Source organism: Podarcis muralis, chromosome 15, assembly GCF_964188315.1.
Source record: "Podarcis muralis chromosome 15, rPodMur119.hap1.1, whole genome shotgun sequence".
Taxonomy (NCBI): domain Eukaryota; kingdom Metazoa; phylum Chordata; class Lepidosauria; order Squamata; family Lacertidae; genus Podarcis; species Podarcis muralis.
Genome location: NC_135669.1, coordinates 33,863,984 through 33,879,287, shown reverse-complemented (window position 1 = coordinate 33,879,287; position 15,304 = coordinate 33,863,984). Strand labels below are relative to the sequence as shown.

The 15,304-nt window shown below is 51.8% G+C and overlaps 1 protein-coding gene across 3 annotated transcripts in view; it reads right to left on the bottom strand.

Moving 5' to 3' along the window:
* Positions 1 to 15,304, bottom strand: part of SPNS2 (SPNS lysolipid transporter 2, sphingosine-1-phosphate) — a 101,931-nt gene that overhangs the window by 25,352 nt on the left and 61,275 nt on the right. For all 3 annotated transcript variants that reach the window (XM_077919630.1, XM_077919629.1, XM_028708091.2), the window contains exons 4-7: positions 10,929 to 11,080; positions 8,796 to 8,862; positions 2,916 to 3,058; positions 1,664 to 1,816 (exon numbers count right to left, since the gene is read on the bottom strand). In XM_077919630.1, the coding sequence (XP_077775756.1) occupies positions 1,664 to 1,816; positions 2,916 to 3,058; positions 8,796 to 8,862; positions 10,929 to 11,080 (515 nt within the window). The remainder of the gene's footprint in view (positions 1 to 1,663; positions 1,817 to 2,915; positions 3,059 to 8,795; positions 8,863 to 10,928; positions 11,081 to 15,304) is intronic.

The following is a 15,304-nucleotide window of genomic DNA, read 5'->3' as shown; positions in this document are numbered from 1 at the left end:
GCCCAGGAAATCCTTTTATAAAATTTATTTATTTGGTTTTTCGAATTAAAATTTTATAGTCACACAGTCAACATACAATGTAAAAAACAAGATTCCAAGAAATCTCTTGGACTTCCCTCCTCCCCTTTGTGGGTCCTATTGTTAATCATTTCCTCCTGAATCTTTTATGATAATCCAAATCTTTTACCTCTCCATTCCGTCCAAAATTCACTATCAAACTACAAGTGATATTCCAATCTTACTAACGATTTTAACTGTTTACGATGGTCTGTAAGAAAATTTTCTCCATTATCTATCTCTACTTTCCACTCATTGCCTAACCTTGGAGGAATCCCTGATCCTTCAAGTTTGAGTTCCTCCAACATTAAACAGGAACCCTCCTCTCTCAGTGGGTTGGCATAACAGCAAACCTGTCCAAAGCCAGGAAAAGGGCTCTGAAAAACTGAAAAGGACTTTTATACAAAGTGATGAGCTGTTAGTGAAGAGCCAGTGTGGTTCAGCATTTAAAGTGCTGGACCTGGGAGACCAGGGTTCGAATCCCCCACTCGGGCATGAAGCTCACTGGGTGACCTTGGGGGCCAGTCACTGCCTCTAAGCCTAACCTACCTCACAGGATTGTTGTGGGGGCGACCTGGGGAGGGGGAGAGCCATCTATGGCACCTTCGGTATACAGGCCACTGTATTGGTCGCGCCAAACCTGCAGCTGAATGCAGGATTGGAATATGAATATGAAATCATATTGAAAAATCAGAACTCCTATTAGAATAAACAAGTTCCGTTATAAATACTGAAATACTAAATAAGATGGATAACAATGTGTAACAGAAAAAGAAGTAGAAAGTTGGTTTAAAAGCGTGTGAAAGAAAGTAATAGAAGTGGAAAGAAATTGCAATTGAGTAGATTGGAAGTCAAGCACAGGGTGGGGTGAGGGATGGTGGTGGAAAAAGGAAGTATGTGTGGGATTGAGTGTGGGTATGTATGAATATTTTTAAGGATCATATAAAATGTATGTTTGTCTGTAAATTTGTAATATGTATGTAAGGTAAAGGTAAAGGTACCCCTGCCCGTATGGGCCAGTCTTGACAGACTCTAGGGTTGTGCGCTCATCTCACTCTAGAGGCCGGGAGCCAGCGCTGTCCGCAGAAACTTCCGGGTCACGTGGCCAGCGTGACAAGCTGCATCTGGCGAACCAGAGCAGCACACAGAACGCCGTTTAACTTCCCGCCGGTAAGCGGTCCCTATTTATCTACTTGCACCAGGAGGTGCTTTCGAACTGCTAGGTTGGCAGGCGCTGGGACCGAGCGACGGGAGCGCACCCCGCCGCGGGGATTCGAACCGCCGACCATGCGATCCACAAGTCCTAGGCGCTGAGGTTTTACCCACAGCGCCACCCGCGTCCCTAATATGTATGTATTAATGTTGAATTATTTTAATAAAATAAAACTTAATTAAAAAAAAATTAAAAAGAAGAACGCATGTACTGACTCCCCAGAAATGCCTTATTTCCAAGGAGGGTGCTATAGCTGACACTTAAGAGAATCTTAGAGCAGTGACACTGGGGGTGGGGGGCATCTAGCCCCACCCCATGCCAAATGCAAGACCGACAGCGCAAACTGCCCCCTGCGGCATCCCCGCTAGACGTAAAAGCAAAGCAGGAGCTCACCTGTCTTTGGTCCCGCAGGGCTGAGATGTGCAGGTCTCTGCGGTTTTCTGGACCACTTGCGCCCGGTGGAGGTAGAGGGGGATCCACATGCCCAGGGCCCCCGTGGCGAAGGAGACGGCCGAGGTAGCCAGAGAGGAAAAGACGTAGCTGCGGCTGAAGGGATAAAGGGGATTTGGGGGGTGAGCCAAGAAGGGGAGGCTTCATATCCCATGCATGCAGAGGAAGCTCTCGCTGCTTCCCCATAAACGATCCTGGAAGGTCCTGGTTTTAATTTTGTAATAGCATGGACAGAACATCAGAATGGACAAACCAATATAAGATGATAAAGCCATTCCAAAGAGCATGACGGGGGAAAGAAAGGCACTGTGCGTCTTCATTACACACTTTGAGAAGAATACAGTGGTACCTCGGGTTAAGTACTTGATTCGTTCCGGAGGTCCGTTCTTAACCTGAAACTGTTCTTAACCTGAAGCACCACTTTAGCTAATGGGGCCTCCTGCTGCTGCCGTGCCGCTGGAGCATAATTTCTGTTCTCATCCCGAAGCAAAGTTCTTAACCCGAGGTACTATTTCTGAGTTAGAGGAGTCCGTAACCTGAAGCGTATGTAACCCGAGATACCACTGTATATCTGTAAATGTGTATACAATGAGTGCAATTTAAATGAAAATTTGCTCTAATATATCTATATCTATCTATCTATCTATCTATCTATCTATCTATCTATCTATCTATATCTATCTAAGGTAAAGGGACCCCTGACCATTAGGTCCAGTCGTGACCGACTCTGGGGTTGCGGCGCTCATCTCGCTTTATTGGCTGAGGGAGCCAGCGTACAGCTTCCGGGTCATGTGGCCAGCATGACTAAGCCGCTTCTGGAGAACCAGAGCAGCGCACGGAAACGCCGTTTACCTTCCCGCCGGAGCGGTACCTATTTATCTACTTGCACTTGGACATGCTTTCGAACTGCTAGGTTGGCAGGAGCAGGGACCGAGCAACGGGAGCTCACCCCGTCGTGGGGATTTGAACCACCGACCTTCTGATCGGCAAGCCCTAGGCTCTGCGGCCTCGAGCGCCGCAATCCCAGAGTCGGCCACGACTGGACCTAATGGTCAGGGGTCCCTTTACCTTTACGTCAGCAAAAAATCAGCAAAAAACAGGATGCAAAGAAACTTTGAATTAGGGGGTGCAAAACTGACACAGCATGGAAACAGGCTGATGTGCCCACCCCCCCACCTCTGCATAGTTCTCTTACTTCCTTATCAAGGCCTTCATGTCCCTCAGCCACGAGGTCCGAGCCTTCAGCTGCGCCCCCAGCTGCTCGGCGTTGCCCCTCTTAGCAGCTGGAACAAATATTAAGATGAGTGTGCCGGTGATCATACCTAAAAGTGGGGAGACCTGGAGGAGAAAGAGGTGTGTGGTGTGAGGAACCAGGAATCAGAAACATCTAATAATAATAATAATAATAATTTATTATTTATACCCCGCCCATCTGGCTGAGTTTCCCCAGCCACTCTGGGCGGCTCCCAATCAGTGTTAAAAACAGTACAGCATTACATATTAAAAACTTCCCTGAACAGGGCTGCCTTAAGATGTCTTCTGAATATCAGGTAATTATTTATCTCTTTGACATCTAATGGGAGGGCGTTCCACAGGGCGGGCGCCACTACCGAGAAGGCCCTCTGTCTGGTTCCCTGTAGCCTCACTTCTCGCAATGAGGGAACCGCCAGAAGGCCCTCGGCGCTGGATCTCAGTGTCCGGGCTGAATGATGGGGGTGGAGACGCTCCTTCAGGTATACAGGACCGAGGCCGTTTAGGGCTTTAAAGGTCAGCACCAACACTTTGAATCGTGCTCGGAAACGTACTGGGAGCCAATGCAGGTCTCTCAGAACCGGTGTTATATGGTCCCGGCGGCCACTCCCAGTCACCAGTCTAGCTGCCGCATTCTGGATTAATTGCAGTTTCCGGGTCACCTTCAAAGGTAGCCCCACGTAGAGCGCGTTGCAGTAGTCCAAGCGTGAGATAACTAGAGCATGCACCACTCTGGCGAGACAGTTCGCGGGCAGGTAGGGTCTTAGCCTGCGTACCAGGTGGAGCTGGTAGACAGCTGCCCTGGACACAGAGTTAACCTGCGCCTCCATGGACAGCTGTGAGTCCAAAATGACTCCCAGGCTATGCACCTGGTCCTTTAGGGGCACAGTTACCCCATTCAAGACCAGGGAATCCCCCACACCAACCCGCTCCCTGTCCCCCAAAAACAGTACTTCTGTCTTGTCAGGATTCAACCTCAGTCTGTTAGCCGCCATCCATCCTCCAACCGCCTCCAGGCACTCACACAGGACCTTCACCGCCCTCACTGGTTCTGATTTAAAGGAGAGGTAGAGCTGGGTGTCATCTGCGTACTGATGAACACCCAGTCCAAACCCCCTGATGATCTCTCCCAGCGGCTTCATATAGATATTAAAAAGCATGGGGGAGAGGACAGAACCCTGAGGCACCCCACAAGTGAGAGCCCAGGGGTCTGAGCACTCATCCCCCACCACCACTTTCTGGACACGACCCAGGAGGAAGGAGCGGAACCACTGTATGACAGTGCCCCCAGCTCCCAGCCCCTCTAGACGGTCCAGAAGGATGTTATGGTCGATGGTGTCAAAGGCCGCTGAGAGATCCAGCAGAACTAGGAAACAGCTCTCACCTTTGTCCCTAGCCCGCCGGAGATCATCAACCAGCGCGACCAAGGCAGTTTCAGTCCCATGGTGAGACCTGAATCCCGATTGGAAGGGATCCAAATGGTCCGTTTCCTCCAGGCGTGCTTGGAGTTGTTCAGCAACCACCCGCTCAATCACCTTGCCCAAGAATGGTAGATTTGAGACTGGGCGATAGTTGGCCAAATTGGCCGGGTCTAAAGATGTTTTTTTAAGAAGCGGTTTAATGACCGCCTCTTTCAGCGGGTCTGGGAAGGCTCCCTCACAGAGGGAAGCATTCACCACCCCGCAGAGCCCATCGCCCAGCCCTTCCCGGCTCGCTTTTATCAGCCAGGATGGGCAAGGATCAAGGAGACAGGTGGTCGGTTTCACTTTTCCAAGCAGCCTGTCCACATCCTCGGAGGTAACAGACTGGAATTGATCCCATGTAACAGGACCAGACAGAACTCTAGCACTCTCCCGCCCTGGCCCTGCTCCCACGGTGGAGTCTACCTCCTTCTGAATCTGAGCGATTTTATCTGCAAAAAACTTTGCAAAAGCATTGCAGGAGATCTTGGGGTCCCTACCAGGCCCCGGTGGTACAGGTGGTTCCGATAGATTGCGAACCACCTGAAAAAGTCTCCTGCTGCTGTTTTCTGCAGATGCTATGGAGGCAGCGAAGAAGGCCCTCTTCGCCGTCGCCATTGCCACTTGGTAGGCTCGACGTTGAGCTCTAGCCCGTGTCCGGTCTGATTCAGAATGAGTTTTCCGCCACCGGCGCTCTAGCCGTCTCAACGATTGTTTCATCACCCTCAGCTCCGGGGAAAACCACGGGGCTGTCCGGGCTCCATGCAATCGGAGAGGGCGCTTCGGAGCCAGACAGTCAATAGCCCTGGTTAACTCCGCATTCCAGCGTGCCACCAGGGAATCAGCTGAAAGGCCATCAACTTGGGATAAAGCATCCCCTACCACTCTCTGGAAGCCAATTGGATCCATTAAGTGGCGGGGGCGGACCATCTGAATTGGTCCCACCTCCCTGCAGAGGGGAAGGGTTGCGGAGAAGTCCAGTTGCACCAGGAAGTGATCTGACCATGGCACTTCTTTTGTTTCGCTTTTAGTTAGTGTCAGATCACCAGCATCCATAGAGGTGAACACCAAGTCTAAGGCATGTCCATGGCTATGAGTTGGGCCAAACTTATTCAGGGACAGCCCCATGGAGGCCATGCTTTCCACGAAGTCCCGAGCGGCCCCTTGTAAGGTCGTGTCGGCATGGATGTTAAAATCCCCCAGGACAACCAAGCTAGGTGTCTCCAGGAGCATATCCGCCACGACCTGAAGCAGCTCGGGCAGGGAATCCTTGGTGCAGCGGGGAGGTCGGTACACCAGTAGGAATCCTGTACTGCCCCTATTGCCCAACTTCCAGAACATGCACTCAGAGAACTGGGTCTTCCCAATAGGACGCCTGGTGCAGACTAATGACTTCCTAAAAATCACTGCAACCCCCCCTCCCCGCCCACATGACCTGGGTTGCTGTGCGTAAGAGAAACCTGGTGGGCAAGCAGCGGCAAGGACAGGCCCATCTGCTTCATCCAACCAGGTCTCTGTCACACATGCCAGGTCAAATCCTCCATCCACAATCAGGTCGTGGATGGCAGTGGTTTTATTCATCATTGACCTGGCATTGCACAGCAACACTTTCAGGTCATGTGGGTTTCCCTTGCTGATTCCAGTATCCTTCCGGTCAGGACCAGACCTGGAGGCAGGGATAGTCCTCAGACAACGACTAAACCTGCCTCCTCTGTAATGACATGGTCTGGTCTTAGCGTAACTCCTCCTCCTACCCATGATCACTGAGATCGGTTGTCCCAGTGCATCCCCCCCTGTGGAACATGCCCCAGCCATTTTGTTTGCTGGGACCCACTCCCAGGCAGCCCTGACCCCACCCCTTAAAAAGCAAAATACAAACTATATAATAATTTAACAGAATAATAATGATAATAATAAAACAAAACAGAACAAAACAAAGCAAGAAACAATAGCGCTGACTAAATGCTTATCCCTCCCCAAGCAAAAATAAAATAATAAAATAATATAATATTATAAAAAACAACAACCACCATTTAAAGTGCTGCAAATTAAAAACAATTAAAACATTTAAAACCATTTTGTCCATTGCTGCCGGTAGCTGTTCAGGCCTCTTATGCTGTGGCGGTGAGTGCAGGCCCCGCCCCTAGGCCAGATGGAGTTGGCAGAAAAGGGAGCGGTCCTCCCAACACTCACGCAAGCAGCAACAGCAGCCGTGTCCCGGAGGCCTTGATGGAGGCCCTGGCAGTGAGTGCAGGTCCTGCCCCCTAGGCTGGATGGAGTTGGCAGAGGAGGGAGCAGTCTTCCCAACACTCACGCAAGCAGCAACAGCAGCCGTGTCCCGGAGGCCTTGATGGAGGCCCTGGCAGTGAGTGCAGGTCCTGCCCCCTAGGCTGGATGGAGTTGGCAGAGGAGGGAGCAGTCTTCCCAACACTCACGCAAGCAGCAACAGCAGCCGTGTTCCGGAGGCCTTGATGGAGGCCCTGGCAGTGAGTGCAGGTCCTGCCCCCTAGGCCGGATGGAGTTGGCACAGGAGGGAGCAGTCTTCCCAACACTCACAAAAGCAGCAACAGCAGCCGTGTCCCGGGGGCCTCTCTCAGGCCTCTTATGCTGTGGCAGTGAGTGCAGGCCCCGCCCCTAGGCCAGATGGAGTTGGCAGAAAAGGGAGCGGTCCTCCCAACACTCACACAAGCAACATCTAGAGCACACGGCCTGTTTTTTTTTAAAAGGGCGGATGACTGGGGCAAAATGAACACCAATCTTCTCTAAGCAGTGCACAAGAAACTCAATACAATGGAAATGTTAAAAAAAGATGAGTTAAAAATGATACAATTGCAATTCAGTTAAATATGCTTGCTGGAATAAAAGATTCAGCGGACGCTGGATGTTCACAGGAGGGATGGGAGACTCTCTGACCTCGACAGGAAGGGAGCTGCATAAAATTGGGTGTGCAATACTAAAAGCACAACTCCCTTAGTATGAGTTGTGCGTTCGAGCCACTGGGGACCACTAAGAGGGGCTCCCCGAAAGAGTTCAGCGATTAGGCTGGGATATAAAGAATTAGGTGGTTTCTTGGGGTATTCTGGATCAAAGTTGTTCAGGGCCTTGTAAGCTAGAACAAAAGCCTTGAACCACACCAAGCAGCAATATAGGCAACTGGTGTTGAGCTTTGAGCACCTGAGTTATGCGCTGCCGATAGCCTGGCCCCATCAACAGGCCAGGAGACCTGATTTAAGCACCCCACATCATTATCTACAAAAGTTTTCACCTTCCTAAAATTCCATCCAGGGGAAAAGTCGCTCCTCCACTGGCAAGAGGCCAAGCGGAGTCAAAGGTTAGGAAACAGTTTTGCTGCCCTGTTTCCTGTTGGCTATTTCTTTTCTTTTTTTCTGGTCAAGCGCTCTTTGTGTCTGCTGTGTCCACTGCATGCTTAAAGTGTTCCCCGCACATTTCTCAAGGTCCCCCAAAGTGTATAGAAGGAAACGGAGAAACCTTCATGCAGGAAAAAGAATGCAAAAGGCAAACAATGATCCCTCCCACAAAACAAGGAAACATCCCTGGCTGAGTTTCATGGCAGCCAAGGGACACTTTGACTAAAGAGCAGCAGAGGGAACGGAATGCTGCAGCGACCTTTCGTTTTCCTGTCCTGACAATAATCTACCTCAAGCCAGAAGCATCCTAAATTCTTCAGCAGATTTTTCCTCCACTTCTAGCAAAACAGTGGTCCAGGAAGCTATTTAGCCTGCAATGTTTCCCATGACACTGACATGAGGGGGGCATTCTAATATATAGCCAACCGAAAGGGTGCCTGATTCTTGTTTATTATTATTATCTTGGGCAAGTGTTGGAAGGGGCCTTGATAGTCATCTTGTCCCCCACTCCTGATGCAGGAAACCAGCTGCTGCAGTGCCCCTGGCTGATGGGATGCCCAGCTTGCCCTGTCACGAGGGTCTTCATAGTAATAGTGCCTTGTAACCTGCTGAAACCACGTCAGAAGAGGCTCTACGCGTGCACCAATGTTTGCAGGTAGAGCTTCTCTATGCTCTCCCTCGCATAGCTCTAGCGTGCAGGGACAGCCAGTGCAGTACCCCCCAGATGCTGTGGACTACAACTCCCATCATCCCTGGGACTGATGGGAATTGTAATCCAATAACATCTGGAGAGAACCAAGCTGGCTAGACACGGTGTAGATCTTCTTCCAGCATGCCAATGGTGTGGTCACTGGGGGTGAGCATGACTCACCCATAGAAGTCCCACATGTATTCTTTTCAATGTGTGGGCAACGTGATCTGTAAACGGCACCTCAGTTAGGGGCAGAGCGGAGCAGATCTTTGAAACAAACACCAAAAAACAGGCTGCTTGCTCACCCGAAGGGCCCAGTGCCAGTCACCAGCTACTTGCTTGACGCTTGATCCAGTGATGTACCCTAAACCGCTGGGGAACAAAGCAAAAGACAAGAGGAAAAAATAGGGGGATTAGTTCATTCATTCGTTCAAGTTCCTAGCCCACTTGATCTCCCAGCGGCACCTGAAGTGCAGAATCCAACATGCGTAGAACGGCTAACCAAATGGATTGAAAACATGGTACTTTAAAACTTCACCTGTACCAATCCAACAGCTGCACCGTAGCCGCACAAAGCCTGTTTTAAAGAAAGCTCCACTAGATCATGGCTGAAAGGCACGCGTGAATTTCCAGGGGAAGGGAGTCCCACAGTCCAGGAGAACATCTAGAGCTGTTTGTGCATTCTGCAACCAGTCTCAGGAACTACACAAACAAAGCTACTGGCGTTTTTTGTCAGCATCCGTCTTTCTAGAGAGACAACGGAGTGTGCCTCTGAGGTTGAAGTCAACTGCTGCATTTGTAGGACCAAAGTGACACCCCCAGGGCGAAATCCTGGGCACTGTGTATGAAGGTCCTGGGCTGCCCAATGACAAGGCTCCTCTCTCGGCCTCATTGATATGGTCCAAAGGAAAGCAGAGTAATATGCTTGGCACCAGCTTGGCCAAAGTTGCCGGAAGGAGGTGCACAAGGCACCATCCAGCCGTCTTAGGGACTTCACTCTGGATTTCTGTAGGGTTTACTCCTTAGCTTTTTCTTCTCCCAAAGATGTTCCTCAAGGCAACAGGGGACTACTGGTATAAGCGTGCAGAATTCAGCATCCTGGCCATCTCATTTGAAAAAGTGTGATGCAATTGAGCTTTACTCAGTCTAGACACCTTGAAATAATCTGACCCAAATTAGTCATTTCCATAGTTTTCAGTAGGTCCACTCTGAGTAGGATCAGCATTGGAGAGCTCTCCAGGTCTTTAGCCCTTAAGGTTACAAAGACCTCAAGGCGTTTGGTCTAGTTTAACAGCTGCTACCTTTTCTATAGGGACCCTTGGAAATCCATAGTGCTGAGAGGAGGCCTACTGAAATCCCCCTCACCAAAATGAAACTCCCAGGATTCTTTAAGAGAATCTAGAGTAGTTTGGTTTAGTTCACAGACAGATCCTGACCATCTCTAAGTACCAGTTGCTGAGGAGCAAACAACTGGGGCTGGCTGTTGCCTTTACGAGTAGCTTTGGGAGTTCCAGGAATAATCTTACTGACCCCTCTCAGATAAATGGCCCAGGGACCCCATTTGATCTGACCCTCCTCACTACACCACCCAAACAATATCGAGCTTGCTATTTTAAAGCCAGAGTCACGGGCCAAATTCACAGCCTCGCTTCCTGCTGTTGTTCAGGAAAAAGCTGCCCCCAGCGTTCTCAGGCGGGCCTGGGGACGCATTTTTTCCTGAAGAGCTAAAAGGAATGCTTTCAACCCTTTGTCTCCAAGCTGGCCTGCAAACGGTGAGTTCAGGATAGCTTGTTCGCCAGCCCGCCACAGATGTTTTGTCACCCGACTGATTACGGGAAAGGTTTCCCCCGCGCCGATGGAAGTAAACATGCGGCGCTGAGATTCCCCGCAGGAAACGGCCCTGCCAGCTGGAATGCGGAGCGCCCAACCCGTCTGTCACCATGCCAAGCTGGGGCAAGGAGGCATTGTGAGGAGAGAGGAATCCCCAATGCACCAGGCTGATAAGGGCGGCTCGAAGCAGGGAAGGAAGCCATTAGCCCCAAGCTTGGCACCGTAGCCGAGGTTTCCAAACTGGGACCTCAGTTATTCTGTACCTCAGGGGCACTCTGTCAGGGGCTGCATGCCCCCGGTGGATGGGGCATGGACGAGTGGTGGGTGGGGCTGAAGGTAACAGTGGGCCGGGCCAGAGCAAAAAAACACAAGGCCGCTTCCACAACAGCCATTTAAAGCACTACGAACCCACTTTAAACACACACACACCAAAAATTTTCTGGGAACTCTAGTTTGTTAAGGACGCTAAAGGTTGTTAGTGCTTCAAATGTAAGGTGCAGACATGGCCCAGGGCTCAAGGCGTTTTCTGTGTTCAGAGTAAGAAAGCAAAGAAACGAAACACGATGCGTGTAGAAACAAGGAGTCAAAAGGTCCGTGGAGTTCAATACCTGCCCAAAGGGATTGCGAAGTAGAAAACGGAGAGCATGAGGGTCCGGGTGTTTTTGGTGAAGAGGTCTCCGATGATGGTGGGAGCAATGGTGGAGTAGCTGGCTTCGCCAATGCCGACCAAACCCCGCGAGAGGACGAACAGCCAGAAATACTGAGGGTGAGAGAAGGAAAAGGGGAGAAGGAGTCAGTCTGTTGTCATCGCGATTCATGCAGCAGTCCCAAACTCCCCTAAAATGCCTGAGCCACAGATCAGAAGGAACTCCCTCTCCAGTTGAAACTCTACTGTGGAATAGTGTGGTGTAGCAGTTAGAGCAGGGTTTCCCAAACATGGGCCACCAGTTGCTTTTGGACTACAACTCTCATCATCCCTAGCTAGTGGTCAGGGATGAGGGGAATTGTAGTCCAAAAACAGCTGGAGAGAGACCCAAGTTTGGGAAATCCCAGTTTAGAGTGTTAGACTAGGAGTAGCACCTGGGAGACCAGGATTCGAATCCCCCACTTGGCCATGAAGCTTGCTGGGTGCACTTGGGCCGGCCACTGTTTCTCAGTCTAACCTACAGTACCTCACAGGGTGGTTCTGAAAACAGCATGGCAGGGAGGGAAGCACCTATGCTCTCTCTGGAGTAAATCTGGGGCTGGAATGTAATAGATAAATGGAACACCCCCAAGCCTCAGCCTCCCTCGGTTCCCTCTGGCCTACTCTGCACATAACACTTAATCCGCTGCTGCCAGTCAGTGTAGACAGTACTGAGTTAGATGCACCAGTGGTCTGATTTGGTATAAAGAGGCAGCTCCCTGTTTGAATCACTTCTTTAATTTGAACGATGAGGACTAGCATCTTACTCTGCCTCTAAGGGAAGGGCAGTAGCTCAGTGGTTTTGCATGCAGAAGGTGCTAGGTTCCTACGTTCCTCTGTGCAAATGCCTCGCCCGCCCCGCGACCCGGTCTAAAAGCAGGTGGAAATCTGCTGTCCTGGCACATTGGCTCTGCACCGCGCTGCAAACCAGCCAACCTCAATTTGCCTTTTGTGCGCTTGGCAGCTCCACCTCGGTACCCTTTTTTGGGAACTGTTATGCTGCCGCGTGCCCTATAATTACAGGTCCAATTAAATGTTTCCTGCTGCCCTTGTCATATCAGAGACAGATGTGTGTGGGCTGAGCCCTAAAGGGCAGGCGCATGACTCAGGGCCATTTAATGAGTGTCCATCGCCCAACACTAAACCGCTCCGGAATACCGTGGGGAATCTGCTGATGCCCAGTGGAGCCAAGAGGCCTTTCAAGGAAGCGGCCATTCTCACAGAGCACACGCTGAACAAATTAGCTGGCAAAACATTTGTAGCAGGAAGAGACAAGGGGTGTTTCTGCTAACGCAAATGCACAAGCGTGTGCACACACAAACATATATTTGAGGAGTTTTACTTGAGGAGGAGAAGAATCACAGAATTGTAGAATTGGAAGGGACCACGAGGGTTACCTAGTGCAACTCTCTGCAATGCAGGAATCTCAGCTAAAGCGTCCATGACAGATGGCCCTCCAACCTCTGCTTTGAAATCTCCAAGGAAGGAGAGTCCACAACCTCCCCACTGTCAAACATCTCTTACTCTCAGAAAGTTGGTCCTGATATTAAATCGACACCTCCTTTCTTGTAACTTTTTCTGTGGGATTAGTGTTATGGACTGAGTTGAATAGGATCCAAAATGGAGCAGTCTGATTGGTCCTATAACAATAGGATCCAAAATGCAGCAGTCTGATTGGTCCCAGAACAATAGGATTCAGAATGCAGCAGTCTGATTGGTCCTAGAACAATGCAGCAGTATGATTGGTCTGCAGGAGCCACCCAATCTACTCCAGATGGAAGTGAATCCACAACCTGATTGGCCTAAAGGAGAATTCCGGAATTAGCCAATCACATGCAGCCCATTGTGTAAATAATGTATATAAAGCAGATACTTTGAGGGGACTTCCATTCCTCCTCACTATGAGCTGATTAAAGAGCATGAAATCCACTCTCGACTCCGAGTATATTTCAATTAGCAACACCTTTGAAGGACTATTTAGATTTAGAAACGAGTAGGGAAGGGAGGCGTTGAACACCCCCCCCCCCTTTGTGCAAATTCATAGCTAGAGAACTGGACTGAAAAATTCGGAGAAATGCTAATTTCGAAAGGTGGCAGCATTGAGGTCCACACAGTGTTCCGGAAAGCGCGAATTTAAACACAAGTAGAACTGACTTTCTCCCACTTCCCTAGCCTTGAGTGGACAAAGCCATGGAGAGCTGAGGTGAGGACCAGCCTTCACAACCAGCTTGGCACGTAGACACAGAGACTGCAAGGATGCCCAGTCCTCATCGGCCTGTTCCCAGGGTTTCCCTCACTCTGAGAGTTTCTGCCCTCTAATTTTTGTGTGTGCGCGCGCTTCTGCAAACTGGGACGCTCCCTCAAACCTTCCAAAACCTCCCTCTTTCGCGTGAGGGTGATAACAATCGGCACTTGCTGTCTAAATGTCGGAAGTAGAGGGAATGGCCCTCCTTTGGGAGCCAGCAGAATAACAACTACAGGAAAATGGAGGACAGAAATATATATATACACACACACTGCCAGCCAACTCAGAATGGATGGTTAAAGTCTGGGACATTGTCCTTTTGAGTAAACAGATACATTACACCCATACAAAAGAAATGTCAAATGGCTGCTGAGTCATTAGCCTTACTTGCTGTATGATAATGACACGGCGACTGCCCGGCATTCCTTTCGTGTGTTTTTTGGGAATAATTCGAGACAGGACAAATAAACAAGGCAACTTTTGATCTTTTTGAAGTCTGCAACAGTATTTTAAACCGTGGCTGTGGTGCAATGGGCGTGTGCAAGAATTTCATGGAACAATGCTGTCCCCATTGTGAAATACCCCACTCCGCTCCATGAAATAACGGGGAGGGGGCTGGAAAAGGGGCACAAAAACACCCACCCATTCAGAGTGAGGGCAGGAAGTACAGTTCACATGTCGAGGCTTTGAGATGACATCACATCCTGAAATCTGGTTGGCGCAGCGATGCTATGATGCTAGCTACATAGCTGGAGTAACTCAAAGCAGGGCTTTCAGTGCAGATGCCCTTGTTCTGTGCAGCAACACTCCTGTCAAGATACAACAGTATCCGCACTTTCCAAAGGCCATTTATATTTTTATTGTGACCCCCTTTCCCAGTTGGATGACCAAGTCTCTGCCATAGGTGTTGACTTTGTATTGCTTCTAAACTAAGCTGCTGTAGGGAGCCAGTGTGGCCTAGTGGTTAGAGCAGTGTTTCCCAACCGGTGTTCCGCGGCACACCAGTGTGCCGTGAGACCTTGCCTGGTGTGCCGTGGGAGGGAGGCGGGAGAGGCGGGGCGGCCCCGTGCTTCGCGCAGCTGTCCGCAAGCCTTGGGCGCCTGGGGGAACTCCCCCCCCCCGGCGCGCAAGGCTTGCGGGCGGCAGCCTGCAGCGCGGAGCGCGGGGCGCCCTTTGGAAGACGCCCCGTGCTTCGCGCAGCTGTCCGCAAGCCTTGGACGCCTGGGGGAACTCCCCCCCCCGGCGCGCAAGGCTTGCGGGCGGCAGCCTGCAGCGCGGAGCGCGGGGCGCCCTTTGGAGGACGCCCCGTGCTTCGCGCAGCTGTCCGCAAGCCTTGGGCGCCTGGGGGAACTCCCCCCCGGCGCGTAAGGCTTGCGGGCGGCAGCCTGCAGTGCGGAGCGCGGGGCGCCCTTTGGAGGACGCCCCGTGCTTCGCGCAGCTGTCCGCAAGCCTTGGGCGCCTGGGGGAACTCCCCCCCCCGGCGCGCAAGGCTTGCGGGCGGCAGCCTGCAGCGCGGAGCGCGGGGCGCCCTTTGGAAGACGCCCCGTGCTTCGCGCAGCTGTCCGCAAGCCTTGGGCGCCTGGGGGAACTCCCCCCCGGCGCGCAAGGCTTGCGGGCGGCAGCCTGCAGCGCGGAGCGCGGGGCGCCCTTTGGAGGACGCCCCGTGCTTCGCGCAGCTGTCCGCAAGCCTTGGGCGCCTGGGGGAACTCCCCCCCCGGCGCGCAAGGCTTGCGGGCGGCAGCCTGCAGCGCGGAGCGCGGGGCGTCCTTCGGAGGACGCCCCGTTCTTCACACAGCTGTCCGCAAGCCTTGCGCGCCCAGGGGAACTCCCCCCCACGTGCACGGCTTGCGGGCGGCAGCCAGCAGCGCGGAGCACGGGGCGCCCTCCGTAGGAGGCTGCGGAGGGTGTCGCGGAGCTGCCCGCGCTCCAGGGCTTCTTGCAGCTCCGCGCCACCCCCCGGATCCCGGCGCGAAGCCGCGCGGGGCTCCGGAGGGTGGCGCGGAGCTACCTGGGCTCCAGGGCTTCCTGCAGCTGTGCACCACCCTCTGGATCCT